Below are 19,947 nucleotides of genomic sequence, written 5' to 3'. Positions count from 1 at the left end.
ACGTCTTCACGTGACAGAGGGCAAAGGTCAGGAAGTACAATAATGTGCTTCCCAGCAGAGCCGTCAGAGCTTATTTTTACAAAATGACTGAGTATATGTTTGCAACTAAAATAAAGCTCACAGGGAAAATGTTCTCTGCATTTAAAACGATGCTTTTGTTCACAAAGTAGAACCTCGATTTAAACATATGATGAAACTTTTACAATCTGTTTGACTTAATGCAGCCAGTGTGCACATGCCATGGGATGGACTGCGACCGCACCCTCGTGTCCTTCTGGCTCTGGCTGTGCTGTCGGGCATTTGAGTTAGTTCCCCAGAGAATAACAATTCAGTAATGAGATTACATTTTGTATATTTGGGAGTAGGGCTGCCACAAACGATTAATTTGATAGTCGACTAGTCACAGATTATTTTTTGCGATTAGTCGACCAATCAGATCGTCATCCACTGGACGTAAAACGTACAGCTTATTGCACCAGCAGCATCTGCTCTTATATAACTATCATTAGCTTACAGCTTTAAGTGTTTCAGGTCTGTGCTAACTAAAAATAAAGACAAGATGATAGTTTATTAAATTTTAATGAAATTTGCAGATTGTTTCGGTGAAGTTTAATAAACTCCTTGCTATCTCAAATATAACAGGACACCGGAGTATATTCTCCAGCATCTCACACTTCTGATAATCAGCTGTCTGCTTGACGTTCATTCAGCTGTGTAAAAACTATAACTTTAATCTCAGCCAAACCGATTTACTCAGGAACAAATAAAATACTAAAAAAAAGCCAAACAATAACAGTTTTAAGTTATCTAAGTGACTCATATATCATGTTTAACCTGAGTAGCGAAAGACGGCGGTGGGTTTGAAAACGATCTGCTGGGAGTCCGGTGTTCTCACGGCTCTAGTGAGCCTAGCCCCCGGCTAGCTATCGAGCTAGTGGGTAACAGACGTCTCTGAAAACGTCGGAGCGCTTTTGAAAATATGCGGTGTCTTGATAAACTGAGCAGATATTTGAGGTTTACACAGCTACATTCTCGCCTGAAAATATGTTAAACGTTTATTTTGTGACCCAGAAAGAATAATAAGAGTAACATTAAAACTAACTAGCTGCCGCCATTGTTGGAAACTGAGCAGGGCCGCGCTATGAATTCTGGGACACAGCTGCTTCTTCTTCTTCGGGGTTTAACGGCAGCTGGCATCCTTGTACATGCAGTGCTGCCATCTTCTGTTTCAGTCCGTTATTACACTCTTAAATCCTGCTACTGATTCCTGCGTCTCTTGGGATCTTACAAAGCTTCAAACGACGCGTCGACTATTAAATTAGTCATCGACGATTTTGATAGTCGACGTAATCGTGACTAGTTGACTAATCGTGGCAGCCCTATTTGGGAGAATTTGAATAATGTGCAGCGTGAAGTAGAAATCAAACTGATGCATTATATCTCTGCTGATCCATCGGCCGAGAGAAGAAATGCAGTTTCTTTATCCGCAAACTTTTTAATGCAGATCAAGTCAAAAAGGCCTGAAACGGTTTTCCTTCATCCTTCAAAGTCATCCCATAAATACTGAAGCTGGAAAACTGGCTTTTAATTCCTGAACCCCACTCGAGTGGATCAATCAGCAGCGACCATTAGAGTAACTAATCCCTGTAAATGTAATCATTTTAAATCTGTTGTTAATGTGCGTTCTGTTTGAGCGGCTTTATGACTCTGCCGTCTTGTTTTGTGTGTTTTGATATTTTCAGCGGGTTGTCGTGTCTTACAACTCTGTTTAAGTAATAACAAAGTGGGTTTATCAGGATACAAATGGATTTATTTTTGAAACATAGTCGTTAATCTCGAATATAAATAAAAGTATAAACACATTCTCAGCACACTTGAACATGTTTCACACAGCAAATACATTTTTTCCTGATATAAGTACAATTAAAGTTGCAGTAAACATTTTGTTATGTATTTCAAGCACCCAGCTTTTAGTTTGTCCTTCCAAACAAATCTCTTGGCCCGTTTCTGTGTCTGGCTTCTTTGTCTTGAAAAGCATATAAAGACAGATTGTTGCATTTCGGCATCAGTTCCACAATAGGAACAAACACACTAATCAAAATTATTACTTTGCTCTGTGATTGCAGAGCTCCAGCTATCGTAGCTGCAGCACAAACTGTGTGTCTACAAGGCCAAAGTTCAGCAGCACTGCAGAGCGCGCCGGCTGTGGAGGCTGTGTTTGTGTAACGGAGGAAGAAAGCAGAGCAAAATCTTCTTCCTCCTCTCACATTACGACAGGATGTACAAAAGGATGCGTGTGACTGACCATCATCATCGCTCGCCATCAATCATGTGATTTTTGTCTTTCACATTTACCAAGAGATCTACCTTCACAGTGTTATTTATTTTGGACAGTTGTTGTATCCACATGCTGTTCAGTCCTTTGTTTCCTGCTGTGTCTCCTGCTCCAGCGCCGCATGCTCGTGTTTGTGTTTGTAGCTGGAAACTCTTTAAACGCTCAGACTCACACTTTATACATGTGTGACGTCACAGCCATGGATTTTCATAAATGTGATCATTTCGGGTGTACAACTCCGGCTGTGAGCAAAGAGGCTCCACCCACTTGTAGTTTGTGAGCTGCGAGACGTTTGGCATACAGGTGTGGTAGCCTTAAAGCTCATACGATACGCTACGATAAAACGAGTCTATCGGTGAGTTAAAAGATGATGTTGGCAGTGAGGCAGAGTTCCTCTTATGATGCTGAAAATGGAGATAACAGGACCGTTTACGTAAAAGAAGCAGTAGCTCACTGTAAATGTGACAGTCCTGCATTTACAGGGTTACAGGTAAAAGACACGTTATCAAATGAATCTACTTAAAGGACCAAAATATGTTTCCTGTGTTTTTTACTCAAATATGCTGTTTTTAGATGTTACTGCTGCATTGACGTTGTCGTTACGTCTTTATTGATTATATATTTATAATAATGATGTAACAACATTTGGTGGAAACCCAAACCAACAAGCTCTTGTGCTTAAAGAGTTTAAAGTCACTGCCACAAACAAAGTTGATGTTTTGTCGTAGTTATGCCTGCATGTATTTATTTGCTATTCTTCTCACACCAGTCAGCAGTTTCATTGACAGTAGTTTAAACTGGTACATGCTCACTCGCTTTGCTAGCAGATATTTTGCTCACAGGAGTTCATTCCACGGATGCTGGTCACTACTTTGCTGCTTGCTCCTTCCTGTTTGCAGCTTGGAGAATCTGTTTGTGTGTCGGTGCTTGTTTCTGGCAGCTGCTGCAGTCCAGGCTGGTGCCAATGAATGGATCATCAATAAATAAAAATACAAATAGAAAAGCAGAGAAGGAATTAAACTGACACTTATTTTTTAAACCGTATGAAGGCGTAACATCCTTGTGCTGTGTAACATCCCTAATGAATGCATCTACGCAGTATCACCCAGCACTATATTTAAGGAAATCTGTGTATTCGGTGTCCTGTAGTTTCATAGAGATAAAGTACAGCATATACTCTGCCACAGAAAATAAATATGAACAATTTTCCTCCTGGACATCCGGTTAAACTCAGAGTTGAGTCCCTAAAAGGTTACTGTGTGACCATCGTCCCCACAATGTCAGCAAAACAAGTAAAATCATACACACACTCTCTCAGTTCTGAGCTCATGCATGGCTGATTCATGGCTTATTCCCCCGAGTGTGTGTGTGTGTGTGTGTGTGTGTGTGTGTGGTGGGGGGGGGCAAACATGACTCGGAGGGTCATTCTGTTCTGTGTTCTTCCTCTCTCTCTCTCTCTCTCTCTCTCTCTCTCTCTCTCACACACTCACACACACACACACACACACACACACACACACACACACACACACACACACACACACACACACTGTTCAGAGGAAAATAAAACACTAAATCCGCCCTCTCAAATGCATGCACTCATGCAGCTGCACACTCCAGTCCACACGCGTGCCCGGCCTATCCGCGATGCTGCACAACAATACGCACAATTTCCACACAGAGGTTTTAATGGATGCGCAGATAAGCAAACACTCGACCTGTGCCGCCAATGACTGAATTCATGTGTAAACGATGTTTTGACAGCCACTCTTCTCGTTCCCCGGGAGGTCGTGTAAGCCGTCTCCTGCCATTTCTCCCCTCCCCCCACCTGCTTCTGCCACTTGCTACTATTTTAACTCTGTTTTCTCTCTCAGCACCTCTGTCCTCTGATTTGTTTCTCAAGTGTGCGTGTGTGTGTGTGTGTGGATGAGTGTTGCATTGTCATGAGATGCTGCTTGCTTTGCATGCCAAACAGCCTGCATTACATTTGTGACCTACTTTGGCTCAGAGTGTGTATTTTTTATGAGAGTGGGGGATGCAGACGTGCAGATGGAGACGTGAGGCTCGCTGTTTGCATAGAAACACTTTAAACTGCACAACGAGCCATCAGCACACGCACACGCACACAAACATATGTCGATCATTTATACGCACCTTTTTATTCGTCTGCATACCTCGGGTTACCTACAGTGCTGGTTGGCATAGTGACAGATGCCTGAGTGTGTGTGTGTGAGCTCTCCAGACACATACAAAATCTGCTAAAAAAACATACATGTTTACTCAAAAATGATCAAAGTGCAGCGTGTACATGCAGTCATGTGTGCAGCACGCATAGTTGCGTATCTGAATACAACGAGGCGAATGCAGGCGTGGAGGAGGTCTCTCTTTCTCTGTTTTCTTTTCAGTTTTGTGTTAAAAGGAAACGCTTAAGTATCATCACGCTTGAGTGGCGCTTCCACGGCCAGAAGCTTATTTAATTCAGCCCCCGAAGCTTTTTTTAAACAGAGTTCCCAATTAATTTTTAAATTACAGCACAGACTTGTTGACCAGCTTCTGACACTTGAGAAATTATGTTAATTTCCACACTTCGCACGGCACCGGAGCCGGCTCGCTCCCGCCGTGCTGCTGAGGATGTGGAATCAGTGAAACGCCTTGTTGGCCTCGTGGCTGCAGGGCCACACTCGGCGCTGTGCTCCGACAGCGTGAGCGTAACAGCGTTTGTTGGAAGATTTAAAGTCGCTGCCCTCACACTCTGACCTTTACTTTTAATACTGCAACCTACTTTTATTTTTACAGCAACCTTTATCATCAGTTAATAATATAAATAGTTAAATTATTCTGTAAAAGTACTGGTTAGCATAACGAGGTCAATAAAAGGACGTTTTAACGTGGTAAATGTTGACTGTTTATCTGCAAATTATGTCAAAGTTAAAATTGAGATTATTGGATGAAACAGATGTTGACAGAATTGTCTCACTTCAGATTCTTTTAATGCAAAAGGAAAGACAGAAATTCACATTTAAATATTCTGTTTGGTCTCAGCGACCCTTCTGTTCTGTACGAATATAACCAGAACCTGCCAGCTGAGCTGGTACCCTCGAGTGTTGCTCATTGACTGACTCTTGATATGAGGAAATCTGTCTGCATTTATAAATTAGACGGCAGTTGTTCACGAATGTTCGACAGTCTGTCTGAGAGTGACTGTAGTCAGTCCATCAAAGAAGAAAGAAGAACCCGTGCAGTCGCCTTGCAGTGAAAAGTCATGAGTGTGCAACACCCTCGAGTCGTGACAAGCTGCAGAATGTGAAAGAACTTTTTGTCGATGCAGGGAGGTCTGTCCTGTTCTTACCCATGTGACTGAGCCATCTGAGTAAAGCAGTAGTTTAGTAAAGTGAGTGTGTGCGGCGTTGGACGGGTATCTCAGGATGGAGCCCTATTGTTCATAGTGTTTTAATTTATGTAATAAAATATGGATGTTGCATTGCTATAGTATTGCTGTGCACTAACTCAGGTGATCCTGTGCTGTGTCAGGAGTAGATGTGGACATCAGCATGCAGCAGGGCGTGCAGAGGGTTGGTCATAGAGGAGGATCAGATGGATAATCTGTTGTGGGGACCAAAGAAGGTGACGTGGAGCGTCCAGCACCTGAGTCAAACTAAGCACGGAGAAGAGAAACGCCCCAATTTATCACTCTATTTTAGGGTTTTCCTACATCTGTGGAAATTGCTTTAAAAACAGGATTTGGGGTTAAAAGTGTGCCTGAAATGACAAAGAAGTTCAGTTTGAAGCCTCTCGAGGAAATCCTGTTTAACACAGTGCTGCATGGTCGTAGGCTCCCTTTGTTGTTGTGTGTTTTTCTCTGAATTTCTGCATCTGTAGCTGCTGACTCATATCTATCAACACCCATTACAGCAGCTCTTACGCGCTGAAATGACTCGTTTCCTGTTGCGCTCTGTTTAGTAAGACGCTCTGGATACAGTCATCAGAGTGAGAGAATAATAAAAAGTCAATAAAGGCTGTTCTCAGCACATACTGATTATGAGAGGCTTACAAAAAAGCAGACTGATCCCAGCATGCTGGTTTTAGGCTCATCGGGTCTAAATACAGACATTAACTTTGAGGGGATGTGAAGTAGAAACAGTCACAAACTCAAACATCACTTTCTTGTCTTTCTTTCCACAGAAACCGGAGTAAGGATAGATCCCACCCCGACGCCAGCTCCGCCCGTACAGCCCCTCCGTCCGACCCCAAACCTCGACCTCCCCTTCCCCCTCTCGCAGCTCCAGGGCTCTCTGAGGGTTCCTTTCTGGGTTCTCCAAAGGGTTCTCTGTGGTGTTCTGTAGAGCTCCATACGCCTCGGGGCCTCAGACCTTCATGCGTCTCCCAGCAGCAGAGTCCACCCACACCTTCACCCACCACACCACCACCTCCTCTACCATGAGCTGTGAACAGGAGTTTGGAGACGGCGCCATGGGAGTCACGCTCACACTGCGCCTCCTCATGCATGGAAAGGTGAGCAAGACTGTTACTCGTGTTAATTAGAGAGAAATAAAGGAGATTGCAGGTTATTGTGCTGCTAGCAGCCAGAGAAAAGAACATGACATCAATAAATAATTACGTTATAATAACATCATATCTCAGATGGAAACGATTCAGAAACTTTAAAAGGCTCCCAAATTTAACTTATAGAGAAAAAACTGCCAACATAATAAACAGAATATTATTTTCTGGGGAAGCAGGATCAGGTGAGGACGAGGCCAGCGCAGACTGAATCCCCACACACTGACAGAGCTGAGAGACACGGGGAGAACATGCAAACTCCACACAGAAAGACCCGGCCTGATGGTGGAAATGAGCTCTGGACCTTCGTGCTGTGCGGCAGCAGTGCTAACCACCGTGCTGCACATGAAGAATTCAAAAGCCAGTTTCCACAGTTTTGTCTTTAAATCCAGGCAAGATATTTATTTAAGCATTTAAGAAGCATGCAGCTCAATCAAATTAAAACACTTCACCGATCTTTAAACCAGCAAGTTGAGTAACTACAACTGAATTTGGGGAAAAGGGAAACCATAATTGTCTGGCCAGGTCAATTCTCTTCTCCCGGCCACGGAGAATCCCAACAGGAAGTAGTAAGCCTGTCCGAAGTCACCAAGTTTCCCTGAAGTTCACTATTCAACACGGCAGAATGAACAAAGGTTTCATAACTTCAATCATCAGATCGCAGCCGTTGCTCTGTGTTCCTGGACTCCATGTTTTAGAAAGCACAGAAACCTGAGAGCGTTCCTCTCGTCCCGTGTTCCCCAGAAGAACAGTCCACGATTACCAAACCTTCACTCTATACTCTTTAAAATGTCTCTTCCACACTTGCTGAGAACACTGTTGCTTTCACGTGGCTCTTGTCGTCCCAAACGCCTCCTGCACACGGTCGCCCCGCTGACCTCCTGTTAGAGCTCGTGTTATTAGAGCTCGTGTTATGTAAACTATGTGAAGCTGGTGACACAAAAGAAAAAAATGCTTCATGTTTTATGAAAATGAAAATGTCAACACGATTAAATGTTGGCGCATAAACATATCTCAGCGCTGTCATGCTGCTGCGCCTGAAGCAGGTATGCATGCATGTTCAAAACGTGAAGTTTGATTGGCTACACGAGTCTGCTTGTTTTTAAATTTGAGGAAATGATTTTCTTGTTTGTGTTTTGTTTTTTTCTCTGCAGGAAGTAGGAAGCATCATCGGAAAGGTGAGCTAACGTTCCCTTCTATCATCGTGTTACCCAGTATGAAAAAATCTGATCTGCCAGGAAGTAAAAATCACTCAATCTGTGAAAAAGTCATTAAAATGAACTTTTAAGTGAAATTAAAAAACATTAGAAATCCTCTAAAACCAACATCAGAGCCAACTTCAGGCTTTAGTTTTCTGAAATTTGCACGCCTGTCGTGATAACATTGGGCGTAATCCTTCTACATGATATGAAGTTGCCGTGAAATGTGCATTAACAGTGTGTAACATTTCCAGTCAGGCCGTGTCATTCGAGTCTGTACTTACTGAAAAGGCGCTGCTCTCAGGGGAAGCGAGCCCGTTTAAGCGTGGACGTGTTAAATAAAGCCCAGTAGGATTTTTATCCAAGTATATCACAGCTGAGCGAGGCGCGATAATGACCGCTGGCCCCCACGGCACATTCGCTAACCCACAATTGGGGCTGATATCCTTCACCCCCCCACCCACCCAGTCACTTCCAGTATGCGGCCTATTAACTGTGACACAAAGATGGCATTAAATTACATGATGGTTCTAGTTGGATCGTGCCAGTCTGTAGTCACGGTGCAGGAGCTGCTCTCCGGGGCTCCTGCTAGCATTAAACGAGCCTGCCAGGCTGACTGGTTTGGGCAGGCTCGGCCAATGAGGACGCCTGTCGGCAGAGATAAATGTTACGCAGCTCAGAGTGCAGATGTGATCCGTGTTAGCCCCGTTTGTTTATTGCGCCGATGTTTTTCCTGAGCGAATTAGCAAACGTGTGTCACACTCACAGCATCGCACTGTCATACCTGTTAGCCGCCTAGCTCACTGAGGAGCTCCACCAGTGAAGCTGCTCGGGGGCATCCCGCTGGCTGTTGATTAGTAGGCAGCGAGCGTCGCTGATTCGTTTTCCTCACCTGGATTTTTCAGTCAGTCTTTCAGTAGCAGTAGCTTACTCCTCAACGATTTAAAAACACTGGAAAATGATCTTGTATGTATTTGATCGTGTTGCTCAGATACTTGTCTAATACATCTTCATTAAGGACTCGGTACACTCGGAGATGACTGTCCTTCCTGTGTCTCTCCACAGAAAGGAGAAACAGTGAAGAGAATACGAGAAGAGGTAAGATTGACCTCATCTCCCATCACACATGTTCATTCTTCTGTCATCCTCCTCTGTCTCCCATTAACCATGACTGCCCTCTGAGTGCAGCTCCTGCTAACTGCAGCGTGGCTGTAAAGCACTGTGACGCTGTGTCAGTGAGAAATAAGGAGTCATGATATCCTGTTAGGGCTCCTTTCTGCTCAGACTTAACTGTAAATACAATAAAAAGGGGCTTTCATCTTCACCACAGCTGTGAGCAAGAATCCACCTCAAACATCTGAAGGTGTGTTTAGTATTTTTGGCGGCCTCCTGTGATGTTGCAGTTTGCACATTTAGCTGCTCTTTGCTGTCAAAAGTCTTTAAAATGTACAGGGGAGGAGTTCCCCTGCAATCGGACCTCTCTGGCTTCCTGTCTGTTCGAGGAGACATCGAGCGTGACAAAGACACAAACGTGAGGTAAGAGGGGAACCGAGACGAGGACGCTGGATCGTGCCAATCAGAATCTGTCGGCAGCATCTGCAAATCAGAAGCTAACATCGGTGGTTCAAACTTCAGGACCAACAGTTTTCTGGTGCAATGCTGATGCAAGACTTTGTTCAGTGGAAATGTGTGAAACCAGTCAATGTCTCACTGTTTTCAATGCAATTGTATTTATATAACTGCAAATCAAAACAACAGTTGCCTCAAGGTGCTTTATATTGTGCGGGAAAGATGCCGTAATAGCTTCTTCAGCAGCTGAGCATTGTGGGAAACTCTGACGGGACGGTGCTCCGGTCTGGTGGTGCAATGTTGCTGTTCCCATTCCCAACACATGAAACGATGCTTTATTCTCAAAGCTGTTGGCGTGTCTCGGTGGGGGTGGGGACACTACGGTGACCCCCCCCCCCCCACTCTTCAATTTCCAGCATGTGGGATTACTGTTGTGAAGAGGTGCGTCCACCAAATCTAACAAAGTTGTTTGTAGTGATTAAACCGAAGCTGGACGAAAGCAAAACCAAGCGCAAAACAAAAAGGTCCAAACGGCGCGTGAACCGTGGCGTTCTGACAGCAGCGCTCCTCCCGCCTCTGAACTCTGACAGACTCTGTAGAGTAGCACCATAATCTCTCTGATGTTGGTGCGCTGAGGCACAAACAGCATTATCTGACACCCTCGGATGGGAACGTTCACTCTGAACCTTTAAGTTGACAGGATGACTAACAGTGAGAAGAACTGAACTCATATTTCATATAAAGACAAAACCCGAATCCCAGCAGCACCCAGCGTGAGAGCCGGTCTAATCATCTGCTGCCTCTCCATGCTGTCTGCTTTCTCTTACCTCTCCTGGCTTCATTTGCAATCAGGTCACTTGCAGCAGCTGTATGAATACTTAAACACACGGATCTATAAGTTCAAATGCTCCACATTCATCTCACTGAAAACAGAACACGGCCATATCAGTGGCTTAATGTATTCCACAGCAGTTTTTTATATAAGGCAAGGCAAGGCAAGTTTATTTGTATAGCACAATTCAACAACAAGGTGATTCAAAGTGCTTTACAGAGACATTAAAAACAAGAACAAATAAAAAGCATGATTTAAAATTGAATAAAACAAGCAAATAAACTAACTAACTAATTAACAAACAAACAAACAAACAAACAAAACAGTATATAAAATCAAAACAGATAAAATCAGAACAGTAGATAAAATCAGTAGTTAAATGTAAGTTTTGAAATTTAAGCTTAAAAGTGTGGATTTGGTGCTTTATTCAAATGCAGCTGAGAACAGGTGAGTCTTCAACCTGGATTTAAATAAACTGAGTGTTTCAGCTGATCTGAGGCTTTCTGGGAGTTTGTTCCAGATATAAGGAGCATAAAAGCTGAATGCAGCTTCTCCGTGTCTGGTTCTGACTCTGGGAACTGATAAAAGACCGGATCCAGATGACCTGAGGGATCTGGATGGTTCATACTGGGTCAGGAGGTCACTGATGTATTTTGGTCCTAAACCATTCAGAGCTTTATAGGCCAGCATCAGAACTTTAAAGTCTATCCTCTGACGGACAGGCAGCCAGTGTAAGGACCTCAGAGCTGGACTGATGTGGTCCACTTTTTTGGTCTTAGTGAGGACTCGAGCAGCAGAGTTCTGAATGAGCTGTAGTTGTCTGACTGATTTTTTAGGTAGACCTGTAAAGATGCTGTTACAGTAATCAAGCCTACTAAAGATGAATGCATGGACTAGTTTTTCCAGGTCCTGTTGAGACATCAGATCTTTGATCCTTGATATATTCTTGAGGTGATAGTAAGCTGACTTTGTTATTGTCTTAATGTGTTTTTCTAAGTTTAGGTCTGCATCCATCACTACACCCAAATTTCTCGCCTGGTTTGTGGTTTTTAGATGTATAGATTGAAGTTCTCTGGTGACCTGTAATCGTTTTTCTTTGGCGCCAAAGACTATTACCTCAGTTTTGTTTTTGTTTAGCTGGAGAAAATTGTGGCACAACCAGTCATTGATTTCCTCAATGCATTTACCAAGAGCCTGTACAGGGCCTCGGTCTCCTGGTGACATTGTGATATATATTTGTGTGTCATCTGCATAGCTGTGATAGTTTATTTTGTTGTTGTTTATAATCTGTGCCAGTGGGAGCATGTAAATGTTAAACAGAGGGGGTCCCAAGATGGAACCTTGGGGAACTCCACATGTGATACTTGTCTGCTCAGATGTGAAGTTACCTATTGATACAAAGTATTTCCTGTTTTCTACGTATGTTTTGAACCAGTTTAGTACAGTTCCTGAAAGACCTGTCCAGTTCTCCAGTCGTTTGAGTAATATGTTGTGGTCAACTGTATCAAATGCTGCACTGAGATCCAGTAAAACTAGGACTGACATTTTTCCACTGTCTGTATTCAGACATATGTCATTAAACACTTTGGTCAGAGCGGTTTCAGTGCTGTGGTTCTGTCTAAAACCTGACTGGAAGGCATCGTAGCAGTTATTCTGTTTTAAGAAGTAACTGAGCTGTTGGGAAACTGCTTTTTCAATGATCTTACTTAAAAACGGGAGATTTGAGATCGGCCTGTAGTTGTTCATTTGTGTCTTGTCAAGATTGTCCTTTTTCAGTATAGGTTTGATTACAGCAGTTTTTAGTGATTCTGGAAACACACCTGATAATAAAGAAAAGTTGACGATCTGTAACAGGTCTGACTCTAAAGTCTTTGAGACCTTTTTGAAAAAACTTGTTGGCAGGACATCTAAACAGCAGGAGGAGGAGTTCAGTTGACCTAAGATGTCCTCCAGGTCTTTGCTGTTAATCGGTTGAAACTGTTTCATGGTGTTTAAACAGTTTTTTGGTGGACACAGTACATATCCTGGATCTGCTGTTGATGTACCAACTGCTTGTCTAATTTTTTGGATTTTTTCAGTGAAGAATTTGGCAAAGTCATTGCAGGCCATGGTCGAATGAAGTTCAGCTGCCACTGACACAGGAGGGTTTGTTAGCCTGTCAACTGTAGAAAATAAGACCCGAGCATTATGGCTGTTTTTAGTGATGATGTCAGAGAAGTAGGACCTCCTTGCACTCCTCAGTTGTAAATTATAATTGTGAAGTTTCTCTTTATAGATGTCATAATGAACCTGGAGGTTTGTTTTTCTCCATCTGCGCTCAGCTTTCCTACACTCTCTTTTTTCATTTTTCACCAGTGTGGAGTTTCTCCATGGAGACTTTTTCCTTCCAGAGATAACCTTCACCTTAATGGGAGCAATAGTGTCCATTACATTTAACATGTTAGCATTGAAGCTATTGACGAGCTCATTGACTGACCCTCTGGGCAGGTCAGGTGTTAATGGGAAGACCTGGTTAAAAATTGCACTACTGTCTTCAGTTATACACCGTTTTGTGATCACTGTTGTTGATATATTTGTGTGGGCTGAGATTTTACTTTCAAAGAAAACACAGTAATGATCAGACAGGCCCACATCAGACACAGTAACCTCTGAAATGCTCAGGCCCTTGGAGATCAGTAGGTCAAGAGTGTGTCCTCTATTATGTGTGGCCTCTGTTACATGCTGAGTCAGCCCAAAGTTGCCCAGAGTGTTACTCAGGTCTTTAGTCCCTTTGTCCTGAGGGTTGTCCACATGAATGTTAAAATCCCCAGCAATAATTACACAGTCAAAATCAACACAGATCACAGACAGCAGTTCACTGAGGTCATTAAAAAAGTCTGTGCAGTATTTGGGAGGCCTGTAAACATTAAGAAACACAACTTTGGATGGGGCCTTCAGCTGTAAAGCCACATATTCAAAAGACTGAAAACTTCCAGGAGATAGCTGCTTACATTGAAATGATTCATTAAATAAGACAGCGACCCCTCCTCCTCTCCTGCTCGCCCTGACCTCACTGATAAAACTGTAGTTAGGAGGGGTCGTCTCGATGAGAACAGCTCCACTGTTACTTTGGTCCAACCAAGTTTCAGTTAAAAACATAAAATCAAGGCTGTGCTCAGTGATTAAATCATTAATTAAAAATGTTTTCCCAGCTAGAGATCTAATGTTTAATAAAGCCAACTTAAGTGTTTTAGAGGTATTACTTGTCCCCTCGTGTTTGGGAGCAGTCTGTGGCACACAAGGTATGTTTACTATGTTTAAAGATCTTTTAGAGTGCAGCTCTCTGTGTTTTGACCAGGCCACATGTCTCCTGTCACCTAAAAGTACAGAAATTTTAAAACCTTCTAGTAAACAGGGTCCCAGCTTCTCCTGGGAAAAGTCATCACTGCCATAATCCTCACAGCCCGGACCCTTCACACATCACGCATCAGACTGCGGAGACAGGGCATGAAGAGGAACTAAGGGGGGCGAGGCTGGGCAATGTGACTTCGATTGCTCTGTTGAGGGTGGGGCTCGATGGCGAACCTTTGGCCGCTCTGGTGGGGGGTTTATGGGGGACAAAAAGGGATTGGGACGGGGGGTAGATCTGAGCCCAGCATTGACCCGCTCCATCATCTCCTCAGTGAATTTCAGGTGTGGGGAGGAGGGAGAAAGGGAGGGGGAGGAGGGTGATGGCCTGTCAGGGGTTTGGGGGACTGGGGAAGGTCGTGGTCCCTTGTCCTGGTCGTTGGTGTTGTTGAGAGAGTTGGAGGCAAATAGGGACCCCTCTTCTTGCCTTAGATGTCTCTCCTTTCTGAGGCTCTTCCTCAGATGCCATGGATGTCTCTCCTTTCTGAGGCTCTTCCCGGGTGGGGGCAAATGGAGCTCCTCCTCAAGGTTTCTGCTGGGCTTTGTCTGTTCTTGGAGTACTGTTTGTTCCTCTTTATGAGATAACTCCTCGTTTATCTCAGCCTTGGCACCAAGCACGGATGGATGACGTATGGAATAAAACAAGTTGGAGGTGAACAGTTTCACCCCTGACTTGTTAAAATTAAATCCATTTGCTTTAAACAGATGCCTGCGTTCCCAAAAAATATTAAAGTTGTCGATAAAGTGCACTGAATGGTCAGCACATGCTGATATAAGCCATTTATTCAGTGTAAACAACCTGCTGAATCTCTCGTCTCCTCCTCTGACCGGCGGTACAGGTCCACTGATGAATACAGCTGCATTCAGAGAGTTTACAGTATTTAATAATCCAGTAAAGTCCCGTTTCAGAACCTCCGACTGTTGTTTGGACACATCGTTTGACCCTGTATGCAGAACAATGTTTGTCACAGTTGGATATTCATCTGCAATTTGAAGAATTCTCTCCTTCAGGTTGTTGACCATATCGTTAGGAAAGCAGAGGACTTTAGTGTTCTTACCGCACATCCTTTGTACATCCTTTACAGCAGAGTCACCCACAATCAGAGTTTCAGGCCTAGCCGTTAGCTTTCCCTGTGGCCTTTCACTTTTCAACAGATTTTCAGACCTTATTTCGCTGCTTTTAGATGGATGGTTGTCCGATATAGATCCAGGGTCCTTTGATAGTGGAGCAAATCTGTTCTGCAGTTTCACATTCAGTTGTTTTGGAGGTTTGTTGTTAACCTTCCTATTCATGGTTGTCCAGTCCTGTTTCCTCCCGTATACAGGGGTAGAAGAGCTTCTCTGTCTCGTAGGAAGTGAAGGCCAGTCGGTTTCAGAGATTTCAGCTCGCTGTGCCCTGCCTGTGATACGTCCTCCCCCTTCCAGGAGACATGATTTATGTCTTGGTTTTGCACCAAGACAGTCCAAGGAGGGATTATCACTTGAGGATTTATAATAATGCACAGAGTCTACTTTCTTGGTCATGTTATCTGTGCTCCTTAGCTGTGTACTAGCTTGCTCATCGCCATTGTTTTGAATCAAAGGCAAGGTTGTTTCATTTCCACACAGTCCATTTACCTCCACGTTTACTTCTAAGCGATGAATTTTTGTCTCCAGTACTGCAATCTTCTGCAGGAGGCTGTGGTAGTCATCTGTGGAGAGGGAAGGCATCTTGTTGCTAGTTAGCCTAGCGGTTAGCACCTTTCCAGGCTATTGAGGCTGCTCGGTGCCCAGACGCTGTAATCAGGCTTCAGCTGTGTCTAGGCCACAGACACACGGAGCGCTGAGGACAAGGTAACCATAAAATGTTGCTGTTTCTGTTAAGAACACTCTAGTCCTAATGATCTACAAGTGTCCAGAAGTTATCGCAGGTAAGCTCACACGGAAAAAAGGGAAAAAATCAGCATAAAAATCAATATAAGAAGCAAAGCATTCAAGAGCAAAGAGATGAAGCGTCCACACTCACAAAGGGGAGGAGCATAAGTGAACAAAGATGCCAAGATCCTCCTAGGAGAGATGCTGTGAAGATGATCCGTGAGCAAACAAGACTCGGAGAGAAGTACCTGTGTGAGCGTGTATTCATAGCTTTGTGGGGACCAAAGATGGAAGTTTACCTATAAATGTGGTTTCAGTGTCAGGGTTACAGGTTATGGTTAGGTTTGGGGTAAGGGGCTAGGGAAAGCATTATGTCAATTAGATGTCCCCACAAGGATATAAATACACGTGTGTGTGTGTGTGTGTGTGTGTGTGTGTGTGTGTGTGTGTGTGTGTGTGTGTGTCATATATTACACTGGAGAAACAAGGATGAGTTTTTATGTCCCTGAATCCTCACCGTCATGTTGAACAGCTCTCCCGAGTCCCTGCAAAATAAAAGCTTCTCTGTCGGTTCATCAGCAGCAGCTCGCAGACTGAACTATGTGAGAAATGATCACACTGAGATTCTCTTTAACTACAGAATGAGCTTCAAATTAGGTCACACAACACCTTGCGGTGTTTTTCGACAATATGTTTCTGGAGTTTAATGAGTCTACATGAACTCAGTCAGTCCCCTGCTTGTCTGGAAAAATGTAAAATATTAACCCACAAATCTGTTCTGGAGGGAGAAATGATTTTAGAAAAGTGTGTGTTAGGAGAAATGGTTTGAAGATGACTGCACATGAATCAAGACTCCGGCGAGAAACGGGGGAGGGAGCAGGAGGGGGGGCAGAGTTTTCATTTATGTGTCGGGGGAATTTTAAGTTAACTTGTGAAATGTCACAAAAATAAAATGTGAATTTAGGCGAAAAAGAGATGATGAAAATTCTTTTATGCAAAACAGGCTATGCATATGATAATATTTAATACTTGCATATAACCCGAGCACTCGCGCCTTTGCTTCTTGTGTTTGTGCTGGAGTGCAGTCAGCATCCTGGCTGTTTTGGAGAGCGCCTCCCAGAGGAGCTAAAGTAGGTGGGCAGGAAGTGGGAGGGCTGGGCAGTTCTAACTCTGTGCATCCTGGACATGGATGGATGGACGAATGGTTTTTGTTTAATCTGTCATCATCCCTAATATAACAGCTACATTCTTGACGAAATCTTGAATTACATCATGATATTTCTGTGAGATAAAGAAACTAACAGCTGTTCCTTTAGAGATATATATAGAACAATTATAGGCTTCATTCTGAGGAAAAGGATGAATGAGGCAAACACAAGGCATTTGGGCAGTGTTTGGTCTAATAATGAGTAAGAGCAGGAAAAAGTGATGAAATCATGCTGCAGGAGGTGCTCTGTCCATGGTGCTGATGCTCAACATGCCCCAGAATGGGTACTCGGCTTTGTAATCAATTACAGATATATTTTCTTTTTTAGATGCAGCATGATGCAAAAACCAGAGAGCAGATTAGAAATACAACACGCAGCAGCCTGAAGCGCATTAGTGGCATTTACCATGTTAACTCTGTACAAAGGTCACACTCGCTCGAGCAGTGCTCAGACAACACTAATGTGAGTTTGACTGACTGATCAGCCGCTTGTTTGGCTGAAACAACCTGCAGCCAAATATGGCTGAAATGTGGCTGTGCCTGGAGTTTCTGGCAGAACAATGCTGACTAACGATTCTTGTGGGAAACGTGGCATCAGAGGAAAAGGAGGAGAGCAAACAGAGCCTCGCTCAGACTGAAGAGAGTCGGGAGTCTCTAAAGGGGCCAGTGCGTGTCGTTACAAAACACTTTGTAGAAACTGGATCCAAACGTGGGCACACTATAAGAAGATCAATGCATCGCACTGCTCATCGACAGAAACACAGCTCCTTCACTCTGTTAACTTAATGGAAAAGACCAGGTCCAGTATGTCTGTATATATTTAGTTGACACGATGGTGCAGCGGTTAGAAGGTTTGGGATTCAAATCGTCTTTTTTCCAAAGACCTGCATGTTAGATTCATTCTATTCATATGTGTGCAAAGATGAATAAAGACTAGATAGAAATGCACCATCAATGAATCATTACTAATGACAATACAGAGGTTCAGGACTGCCAACATGCATCACCTGTTAAAGGTGTAACAGCAGTAACATGGAGAGCCCTGCCCTAGAGAAACCTTTCAAAATAAAAGTACTCAAAGTGAAAATAAAACAGCATTTAAGCAACAAATGAAAGTTCAAATTCAAAATAAAACTTGATGACCCCTAATTTGACCTTTTGCAGAAGGATTGAAGGACAAAAGACAGAAAAGTGATGCAGATGAGGAGAAAAGAAATCTGATTGTTGTTCTGGAGCATTTCTGTCTGAAGGTGGAACTCAGAGCAAGGAAGAGAAAGCATGAATATTTACATCCATATTTGCCTCTCAAGGACAAACCACACAGAGTTAGGCTGGATTCAAGCTCTGTTTTCCTCTCATTACTCTTTTTCACTGCCTGACCGGCTGCCTCACTCTCAGTCACTGTATATGCAAACTGACAGATCACAAACACACTCAGCCCGTCGTACATTTGTGCTGATGAAGTCTGTATGAAATCTAGTGTATCAAGGCTACATTTTTACACATCGCGTGTTTGTGAAGAGGTTTCTGGCACAGACGGAGACGACTCTGCATGCAAGAAGTCCCTTTTCATCATGTCAGTGAAAGCATTAATGTCAGGCTGCTGCTCTTCATCATGGCTTCACACACAAACATACACATACCTAGACATGCATGCAAACGCGCGAGTACACACAGCCTGTCCTTTATCACACACAGATGCTCACATGCTGCGAGCATGCCTCCCTGATAAAGCAGAACAGAGCAGACTAATCCAGTTGAATGACATGGCTGTCCATCCTTCCTCTGCTCCAAATGAAGAGTAATGAAGACAGCCGTCCCACGCTGCAACAGCAAGACGGCGCACTGCTGCACTTATTATGACTGGAGGGGGAGGAATGAGGGGTGAGGAGGAGGAGATGGAGAGGGGTGAGGAAGATGGGTGGAAGGGTGAAAAAATAAAAATAGAAAGATCTGGAAAATAATGACAGCCCAGATTCCCACTAGTGGGAGAACGTGCACGTTCAAAGGTGTGTGTGATTTAGCTTCAGTGGAGATGAGTCCAGAAACACCGCTGCATGCTTTCTTCTGTTTCTGCCAGTATATTTTATTTTTATCTCCTTGAATGTGCTCGTATATGTTAGTTCTGTTGTGAAGCAGGCACGTGCACAGAGAGGTCTGAGGTTGCATTCATTTAATAAGTTTGAGGTTCATGCACACCTTTGTGCTGCAGAATTCCCCTCATCCCCCTCGGATATGTCAGCGCTTCTGCTCTTTCAACCCCTCCACCAGCCCCCTGTGACCTGAACATGAACGCAAAGTTGTCAGTTTACGAGTCGACTCGTATTCCTCCTCGTCTCTGAGATGCGGGAAAGCACTAGAAAAAAAACAAACAGGAACTTTTCCATCATATCTCGTAGCATCTCTTTTCATTTCAGTTGATTTTTTATCTTACAGTTTTGTAAACCCCGTATCAAAAAATAAACCAATCAGTTAATCGGACCTTTCAGAGTATCATCGCTGTGTTTGGATCAGACTCACGGTACCACCAGCTGACCACTTCCTGACGACCTACGAGTCTGTTTGAGTTATACACCAGCAGCAGCTCATCGGTTTTTCAGTTCTTACATTCAGAGGAAGCTGGTGTAAAGATTTAAGGAACATGCGTTCAGCTCTCCTGGTTCCTGTGACGGGATCAGCTGTTCTGATGAAGGTTAGAGATGAAGATAAACCAAAAGAGGGTCTGTGAGAGAATGAAGAAGAAGCAGCTTTCACTGTGGTAATTTGTTTGGTTTGTGGTGTAAAGTGTGCTCGTTTCACTTTATGACCAGGGCATTTGTAACACTGTTATATTAAACCCTAACCCTGAGCTATCAGGACTTTTAGTTCTACTAATTTGTCAGGGGACAAAAAATAATCAGCCTAACGAACACACACTGGGAAATATTGTGATTAAGAAAGATGCTTTTCTTTCCTCGACATAAAGAGTTGGGTTTAAACTCTAATATCAGTGAGGTCATTGGTA

General features: G+C 43.5%; 1 protein-coding gene across 2 annotated transcripts in view; it reads left to right on the top strand.

Annotated features, from left to right (window-relative positions):
• Window positions 1–19,947, top strand: part of pcbp4 (poly(rC) binding protein 4) — a 219,700-nt gene that overhangs the window by 123,813 nt on the left and 75,940 nt on the right. For both annotated transcript variants that reach the window (XM_085457821.1, XM_085457820.1), the window contains exons 3-5: window positions 6,518–6,847; window positions 8,050–8,073; window positions 9,160–9,192. In XM_085457821.1, coding sequence (XP_085313947.1) covers window positions 6,710–6,847; window positions 8,050–8,073; window positions 9,160–9,192 — 195 coding nt within the window. In that variant the 5' untranslated portion in view covers window positions 6,518–6,709. The remainder of the gene's footprint in view (window positions 1–6,517; window positions 6,848–8,049; window positions 8,074–9,159; window positions 9,193–19,947) is intronic.

Source organism: Copadichromis virginalis, linkage group LG5 (genome assembly GCF_057382275.1).
Source record: "Copadichromis virginalis isolate Kocher_CV1m ecotype Utaka linkage group LG5, C_Virginalis_male_GT1.1, whole genome shotgun sequence".
In the NCBI taxonomy this organism is placed as follows: domain Eukaryota; kingdom Metazoa; phylum Chordata; class Actinopteri; order Cichliformes; family Cichlidae; genus Copadichromis; species Copadichromis virginalis.
This window is presented reverse-complemented; position numbering and strand designations above follow the sequence as displayed.